At 45.6% G+C, this 9638-nt stretch overlaps 1 protein-coding gene across 1 annotated transcript; it reads right to left on the bottom strand.

Moving 5' to 3' along the window:
- Window positions 1-295: 295 nt before the first annotated feature.
- LOC134571343 (E3 ubiquitin-protein ligase TRIM11-like) lies at window positions 296-7271 on the bottom strand. The gene is made up of 2 exons (XM_063429545.1): window positions 7243-7271; window positions 296-1946 (listed from the first exon to the last, which is right to left on the bottom strand). Exons 1-2 carry the CDS (start codon window positions 7269-7271, stop codon window positions 296-298), a joined length of 1680 nt encoding a protein of 559 aa, XP_063285615.1.
- Between the last annotated feature and the right edge of the window lie 2367 nt (window positions 7272-9638).

The following is a 9638-nucleotide window of genomic DNA, read 5'->3' as shown; positions in this document are numbered from 1 at the left end:
AACTCTTTATTTTCACTTTTATCAATAAACATATTTAAAGTATTTCCAAAGATCAGTAAAGTTTTCTCCTAAATTGTACAGGAAACAAGTACTGACATTATTCATTTATCTATAGATAGCAGTATTTTGGACACTTCAGTAAAGGCGTGTTAATTGTTACAATATATACAGAATACATTTCTAATAAAATAGATTTTTACAATGTACATCAATCCAATCAAATTATAGACAAATGGATCTTGTAATATTTAATTGATGTAATGCAGGAATTTCACACATATAAATGCAGTTTAAACTAGCTAAGGATTCCGATCCTGCCTTCTTTCCAGACCAAAAACCCAGCATGTAGAGGCTCAGTGAAGGTGGCAGTGAAGGTGTATAAATGTCTGACTGGGTCACACAGCTCATAGAATGAGAGCCGGCCAGCTTCATAGTCCAGATATATCCCGAATCTATGGCAGGAAGGAGCAGGGAGTAACGGATATGGCTTTGAATCATGTATCACAGAATAGTCTATTTTATACATGTGCAAACACCAGGATTTATTATTATTCCCTATAAAGGAATCAATGCCTTCCTTCTCTATGCTGGGATAAGATACTCCGATCCTGCTAAGTCCTGTATCGCTGGTCTCCACTTCCCAGTAATGTCGCCCTGACAAAAATGATTGTTTACTAAAAGCCTGAAAATTAAGAAATCTCTCAGATCTTTGCGGTCGGTTCAGCTTTACATCAGATCTGGATATCGTTTTTAAATCCTCTGACACAGATACATCATTAGCAGCTGTGTTTACATCTAATAAAAGGTCTGAAACCTCCGGCACATGGAGTCCATTCTTTATTTTTACATCAGCGATGACATCATTTAATGAACACTCCAAGGTCAATGAGACCAGAACCTCATCCAGATCCTCTACAGCAGAAGATGTGTCATTATCCCTATCTGTCTCCTCGTCATCTTCAGTATCACTAAAGTCAGCGCTGTCTGCTTGTGTGTCATTATCTTCGTCTCTCTCCTCGTCATCCTCAGTATCATTAAAGTCAGCGCTGTCTGCTTGCCATCCTTGTAAGACAGTTAGTGGGTCCGTCATGTTACACAGCTCCTCAATGTGACCCATCTTCCTGGTAAGATCCTCCTTCTTTATTTCCAGCCGCTGTATTAAATCTGGGACTAGGAGTAAGATCTGCTCTTCCTGCCAGGAGATCTCACTCTGGATTAGCTTCTCTAAGGATTTCAGCTGTTCTCTAATATCACAAAAAAAAGCATAGACTCTCTCAGTTACTTCGGCAGCTTTATATTGTACTTTGTTCTTGCGTTCCTGCAGGTTCTGAAGTTTTATCTTAGTTTCCTCTAGATTTAGGGTCAGTTTCTCCAAAATATTTCTCATTTTCTCCTTCTCCTTCCTAGATGCCTCACTCAGGGTACAAACCTGATGTCCCTTGTGATCCCCCAAAATCATACATGTCACACAGACACAGGTTGCATCCTGAGAGCAGTAATATTTCAGGGGCTCCTTGTGGACGGAGCATTTTCTGTTCTCCAGGGAAGAAATGGGATCCGTTAAGACATGTTCGGCAGACTTGCTATGTACACTCAGGTGGACGTCACACAGGGAAGCCTCACAGAGCAGACATGTCTTAGTTGCAGGTACAGGAGTGTGAACGCAGTAAGTACAGAATATCCCAGAATCCTCTTTTTCTGGTTGCGCAGAGATAAAATGCTCTGCAATGTTACGCAGCTTCAGGTTCCTGTACAGAACAGGGTGTTCTTGAAACTCTGCTCTGCAGTCAGGACAGGTATAAACCCCATCTCCCTTTTGTGTATCCAGCACATTCCGGATACAGTCATGGCAGAAGTTATGTCCGCAGCTCAGCATTACCGGATCCGTGTAAATATTCAGACAGATCGAGCAGTTTAACTCTTCTCTCAGATCAGCGGACGCCATCCTGGAAAACAGCAAAGAGAAATTAAACTAAAACTCTTTTCTTCTTCCAGTCACTGGGTGGAGAAATCGTCATTGTGAATTTTACAGTGTTGATAGTTAACCTTGTATTGCCTGAACTGCAACATCCACTTTACATGAAGCTCATAGAAATTATAGCAAAATCCTCTATATTTTAAGACTTTTCCCACTTTGTGATATTTATGCTTCTTCAGTATTTATACAATAAGCTGCATTAGTTTTTTTTTGTCTGTGATTTAAACTCTAATGTGAGACATAAAAAACATTTTAATTTAAATATAAACACAGACACATGGGAGCATTATTATTTTGCTTTGGAGTCAATGCACCTTGGGACGGCCTTGCAAAATCTTCTGCTTTAAATGGAACGGTCACTTCCCGGGGTTTTTTATATAATATTTTTACTTTTCCCTATATATGACAAATATAAGTTCTGTCGTTACACCTGGCAGTCAGCACACAGAAAGAGGAGATATTAAACAATGTTTCTATTTCTCCTCTTTATTTGCAATGTGTGCGCTGACTGCGCCTTGTCTGAACTGGATCAGGATGTAATGTGCTAAATCTTTAATACAAATTTAAAGGAAAACAGAACATCTCAGAAAAATAAGTTACCATAAGTTATAGATGTTTGGGAAAGCTGTAGAGTGGAATGTGGAGCGTTTGAGTATTTTCACCCGGCCATTTCATCATAAATTTCATTCAAATATTGCGTTAAAGTTTATTTTAATGTATATTGAAATTATCTTTATCTAAATTATCAAAATGCCACTCTAACCATTTTTAGTGTATACATTTCAATGTTAAACCTATAATTTTAGAGCATGTGTGCAATGAACTGTGGCAGACGATTTATTCTTGAAATCTGTATTTTTTTACTTAATTTTTGTTGTTTTTTTTCCTTGGTGTGTTAAATGAACAATCTAACATTGAAAAACATATTTAATATTAACGTTAGTGTGTTTACGTTACTGGACTCTCCCCCTCAAAAGTGAGAAAACTGTAAGTCAAGTGGAGATTAAGGATTGCCTACAAGGACTGGTTTTATTTATAGTTCTTTTTACTATATAGGAGTAAAGATCAGGATAAGGTTCAGCGCTGATAAGAAACAGGGAATATTACAGCAAGGCAGCACACCTTAAAAAGGGGAATCCCCTCTGGACCCCTTAGAATACAATGGAGGAAAAAGGAAGGAATAAGGGTGCGCCTAAAACAAGTGGAAATAACAAATAATAATATAAAAGTAGGTTTAGCAGCAATAACAGAAACGTCCGAAAAATGTCCAAATATAATGTAAAAAATTGGAACAACAACAGGTACCTATTAGTCCGAATATAAAATATCCAAATGTGCAAATGGTGGTCCTAGTAGTCCATCAGAAGGGTATGTAGCGTCCAAATGTATATTTGTAGTTTGGAGATAAATATGCGGGAAGAACAGAAGAGAGAAAAACTCCAATGGTGTAGTATAAAAACAAAATATGGATATTCTGTAAATAACAGTGGAACTACTCACAATATTCAGAGCTTAAATCCAGCTCTGGTATGGATAGCGTGAAATGGAATAATAAAGAGACTCTTTTTTATATATGTTTCTACTTGATGAAGCCTATTGTGGCGAAACGCGTATAGAAACTTTTTTCTTTTATAAATCAAAGTGTTATTAAAGGAATATTTGGCTATTATACACTGGTTTGCCACATTCCTTCTTTCACTTTTATATTATATTATTTGCTATTTTATTCTATGCAAGTTTATTTTATCCAGACCTAACCACCATTGATTCAGACCATATTGGACTACCAAAGAATCCTTCAGGTGGGGATTATACCACCCATACGCCATCCACCGAGCAGTACGTCTGCTCTATATACCGTGAGTATATTTTATCTCATTTTAATTGTTTCATCATTTATACAGTGAGCACTATATTTTTATTTTTTCTTATCCCGAGTTGGACTACTCCATCTTTTCACCAAAGGACCAAAGAGGAGCACCACATATCCTTGAGTGGGGATTATTCCACTTCACGCTATCCATACCAGAGCTGGATTTAAGCTCTGAATATTGTGAGTAGTTCCACTGTTATTTACAGAATATCCATATTTTGTTTTTATACTACACCTTTGGAGTTTTTCTCTCTTCTGTTCTTCCCGCATATTTATCTCCAAACTACAAATATACATTTGGACGCTACATACCCTTCTGATGGACTACTAGGACCACCATTTGCACATTTGGATATTTTATATTCGGACTAATAGGTACCTGTTGTTGTTCCAATTTTTTACATTATATTTGGACATTTTTCGGACGTTTCTGTTATTGCTGCTAAACCTACTTTTATATTATTATTTGTTATTTCCACTTGTTTTAGACGCACCCTTATTCCTTCCTTTTTCCTTTTTACTATATAGTTCACTTTTAAATAGTTTTATTCATTCTGTTTATTAATAAAGATTCTGTTTTAATACCCAGTCACTCTTGAGCTCCTTGTACTCTCACCATCACTCTGCTGTTCCAGATCTACATTTATCCCTAGGTGGGGATTGTTCCACCTAAAGCTCCATATACTAGAGCAGGCCATTGCTCTGGAAAATGTAAGTAGGTCAAATATTTACTTATCCTACTTTTACATACGTACTGTACCATTGGTATGCATCCTTATTTTTTTCATATGATGAACCGCACTACCTTGGGAATCTGATACCAGCAAAAAGAAATCCTTAGACGGGGATTGTTCCGTCCAGGCTCCTAAAATAGAGCTTTTTAAGCTCTGGAAAACGTGAGTGGCCCTTTGGAATATATCTTTATCACAATATTATTCATAACATTACTGCACTATCATGGTACTTTTTATTTCCTTTTTTTCTATTATTCCTGTAATAATCCTTGAATCCTTGAATCCAAAATCTAAATGTACTGTTGACAAATCTAAGAAGCTCACAAACCTTTCAATATGGACTTCCAACAAAATCTGAGCATTTCAGAGTTTTTGTTGGGTCTCCATTGTATGAAAACTTAGAGTAAATCTCGAAAGACATGAGATGTCAAGAATATCATGTCATTTGTCATTGGATGTAGAAGCTATGTACCATAATTTCATGGGACGCCTGATGATCTTGTGATGGCTCTTAAATCTTACTAATACATGCTGAAGATTAGACAATTCTCCCAAATCTCCTTCCAGTGTCATCACCTCTGAGTTTCTCGATTCCTTGCAGATAGTCCATTACAGGGCTTGACAAATTTGTTTGGAATATAGGAGCCGGGGGCGTGGCCTGGACGAGCATGGAGCAGGACGCTTAGTGCGAGAGCTCTGCACCCCTGGCCGGTAAAATCAGCCATCAAAGCACCGCAACGAGTGGCTATGGTGCGAACAAAGAAGCCCCTACCCTCGGGGACTGCAGCGGCGGGTTCACCGCACCGAAACACCGGTCCCATGGACGACTTCGTCGCCACTCCGTCCGACCTCCGCGGCACCCGCCATGTGGACAAGATGGCGCCCGGGTCCCCGGACTCAGAGGTAACCGGGGACTCCCTGACGGAATCCAATCAAGCCGGCGACCTGGCTCAAATCAGAGCGGAGCTCTCCCAGATCTCCAGGAGGATGCTCACTAAGGCTGACACTGGCCCCATTATACAGGAGCTCAGAGCTTGCAGGCCTACGCGCAGATCTATCCACCCTAGAGCAGAGTGGATGAAATTGAGTCGGTGGCGAGGGGCTGCGACGACCAGCACAGAGCAACAGAAGTGGCAGTTACCAGGCAGGGTAATATGCTTCTCGCCCTCCGGAGACAAGTGGAGGATCTGGAGAACATAAGCAGGCGCAATAATATCCGCGTCCGTGGCCTGCCTGAACAGGAAGACGAGCCGCTCCCAACCACCCTGTCAGCACTATTCACACAGCTCCTTGGTGCTGAATCTCCCGCTACGCTCACCATAGACCGCGCTCACAGGGCCCTGGGGCCGGTGAGACAGGATGGCAACCCCAGGACGTGATCTGCTGCATAACGGTACCGGGTCTGAGAGACAGAATTATGGCTGCGGCTCGGGGCATATCCTCCATACAGTTCCGAGGATCAGCAATATCACTTTTCCAAGATCTGTCCAGCCTGACTCTGGATGCTAGGCGGGCCCTGAGGCCGGTCACCAGTGCCCTGAGGGACAAGGGGATCCCAGGCGGGACGCTGGCCTGGTGGATGCCTGGAGGGCGCTTCACCCATGCGACACGGATTTTACCTACTACTCCACGGTCCACAAACGATACAGCAGACTGGATTATGTGTTCCTAGCCCGTGAGCTTCTCCCCTTGCTCCTTTCGGCGGACATACAACCCATGGGGTAGTCCGACCACTCACCCGTGTCCGTACGAATTCGATCCCCCCTATACCGCCCGACAGATCGCCAGTGGCGCATGAATGAATCCATCCTCGCAGACGCGCCTACTGTTGCGGACATCCGTACGGCGCTCACCAATTTCTTCGAAGACAATGAAACCCCGGATATCACGGCATAAATGTGTTCTCCGGGGACTGCTCATTAAAATATGCTCGCACCGGAACAGGACACAGAAACAGCATATAAAGGACTTGACTGCGCAGATCACACAACTGGAAAATACCCACAAGGCCACCAAGACGGATGATGACTATAGAGCCCTCTTGGATGCCAGGAAGTCCTTACTGGATCTCCTGCACAGGAAATTACAGTACACCATCCGTAAATCCCACCGCTTCCTTTACGAGTACTCCCAACAAATGTGGCCGCCTCCTTGCCCGGACGCTTCAAAAGAGGCGCCGAATGTGCCAAATCACGAAAATCAAGACTAGAGACCAGACGACATCGCAGCTCCCGGATAAAATAACCGGCGCATTTCGCGGATTCTACGACGAGCTTTATAACCTACCCACAGACCACTCCGCAGGCGCCGACCGCCGCCGGGACGACAGGATAGAGGCATATCTCCAACAACATGTTACGAGTGCGTTAAGCCGCGAGCTGGCGGAAGAACTGGAAACCCCCCTAACTTTAGAAGAACTCCAATCAGCGCTGAAGGGCGCCAAAACGAACAAGGCCCCGGGCCCGGACGGTTTCCCGGTGAGATATCTTAAGGAATTCGGTGATATCCTGCTTCCTAAATTGCTCGCGGGCCTTAACTCCCTCTTGGAGGGCGAGAACCTTCCAAGGGACTTACTAACGGCCACTATCACAGTTATACTTAAGGAAGGAAAAGACCCGACCGCCTGTGCGAGCTATAGACCGATTTCCCTCCTAAACGCTGACCTGAAGCTTTTCACGAAGGTCATAGCCACGCGCAGTAGCCGGATATTGCCAGAGTTGGTCCACCCAGACCAGGTCGGATTCATCCCGAGGAGAGAAGCTGGGGACAACACTATACGTGCCCTGAATGTCATCCAGGCAGCACGCCAGTCCTCGCAAAAGATCCTACTCCTCTCAACAGATGCCGAGAAGGCTTTTGACAGGGTCGACTGGCGCTACATGAAGGCTACGTTGAGGGCCATGGGCTTTGGACCGCACATGATGGTGTGGATCTCCTCCCTGTACGTGGACCCGACAGTGCGTATCCGGATCAACGGCGCTCTATCCGAGCCTATCCACATTCGTAACGGAACGCGACAAGGCTGCCCGCTTTCCCCCCTTCTGTTTGCCCTCTCCCTAGAGCCATTTCTGGGGGCGGTCAGGCAGGACGGGGGAATTGGGGGACTAAATATTTACGGCCAAACACACAAAGGTTGCGGCCTATGCCGATGACATGCTGTTCTTCGTTGATAACCCGCTGGTATCCTTGCCGAACTTGCTGAAGGCTTTCGCGGAATACGGGAGTGTGTCCAACATGAAGCTAAACACGGATAAGTCGGAAGCGCTACCCATCACCATCGACAAGGAACTGAACGCTTGAAAACCCATTTCGCCTTTTCGTGGTGTAGCCACAAAATCAAATACCTGGGTATATGGCTCTCAGCGGATCTAACCCAACTTTACACCCACAACTTCGCACCAATGCTCCACACCTTGAAAGCAGACCTGACACGCTGGGCGAGCCTCTGTGTCTCCTGGTTTGGAAGAATAAACGCCATAAAGATCAACCTTTTGCCCCGCCTTCTTTATTTATTTCAAACCATCCCTATCAACCCGCCTACCTCCTTCTTCCGAGCCATCGAGGCAGCCGTCACCCAGTTTATATGGCGATCTAAGACCCCCAGGTTGAAGAGAATACACCTCCACCAACCGAAAGATCGAGGGGGAACTGGCCTCCCTTCTATCAGGGACTACCACAGAGCAACACACTTGCTCAGAGTAGTAGACTGGCACGTGGCCAGGACCGACAAAGCATGGATACACCTGGAGCGGGCGGAACTGGGGGGCACCCTTCCGGCGGTGGCCTGGCTCGGCGGCCCGCTGACTAACTCGCGGACCCGGTACTCCATCAGGACGAGGCTCCAGCTCTCCACGACACCAGGACCGCTCACCCCGATCTCGCACATCCCGGAACTTGCGGGGAGCCTCTCCCCCAGAGATATCAAGGCGTTTGGAGAAGCCGAATGGACGTACATGCACCAATGGTGTACAGGGGACGCGCTAAAGCAACTCCCGGACCTGATTCGAGAGGCAGTGCCATCGGGTCTCGACAGGTTCCGGTACTTCCAAGTTAAGACCTTCTATCAATCACACGCTGGACACGACCTGTTTCATAGACCGACCACGGAACTTTAAGACCTGTGCGTGCGACGGGCTCATATGACTAGCGGTGTCTCTACCCTCTACAAGATGATTCTCGCCGCATCCACCGGGGAACCTATGAAACACATGACACGCTGGGAAGAGGCCACGGGCATCACACTTTTGGCCCCCCAGTGGACAAAAATCCACATCCTGGCCCACCAGAGTGCCTTGAGCTCCAAACATCAAGAGCTTAACTATAAACTACTGACTGGCCGGTATAGGACCCCGGTACGGCTACACAAGATGATGCCTGAAATCTCCGAGGTCTGCTTGGAGGCAGGTACTGACTTACATATCTGGTGGTCGTGCGGGAAGATAGCCACGTACTGGCGGCAAGTCCACGCGAAGATCAAGGACATTTTGGATGTAGAGCTCCCCTTCCAACCGCTGCAGATGCTCCTTCACCACACCCCCCTACCCCTTTCCCGATACAAAAAATCACTGACCCGACACCTCTTGAATGCGGCCAAACTCCTTATTCCGGTGAGATGGCGGTCCCCCCAGGTGCCCACTCTTGTCCAATGGATGGACAAGGTGGAGGAGATTCATGGCATGGAACAACTCATGGCTTCCCTCCGGAACACCACAGAACGATACCTACAGATCTGGACTCCATGGCTCATGTTTATCTCTGACAGCCGCAATACCAGGACACAACCAATGTCCGAGGCCACCATCATCGCGGAAGGAGAGGCTGACTAGGTCATTCGAGGGCCTCAGATGTCCTTGGGTGCCCCCCGAGGAGCCACTGTGGAGGGGCGCGGAGAGGGATTACACCCCGCAAGGGGACGTCCCGAGAGGTCCATATTGTCCTAATCTACCCTTCCCTCCTGTCCTCAAGCACCCACACTCCCCCGTCTATTTCCTTTTCTTCCTGAATCTCCGCTCGCTCTGCTCTACCTGCCTTCACCTCTCCATGCCTTTTGCAC

This window comes from Pelobates fuscus, chromosome 8 (assembly GCF_036172605.1).
Source record: "Pelobates fuscus isolate aPelFus1 chromosome 8, aPelFus1.pri, whole genome shotgun sequence".
Taxonomy (NCBI): Eukaryota; Metazoa; Chordata; class Amphibia; order Anura; family Pelobatidae; genus Pelobates; species Pelobates fuscus.
This window is presented reverse-complemented; position numbering and strand designations above follow the sequence as displayed.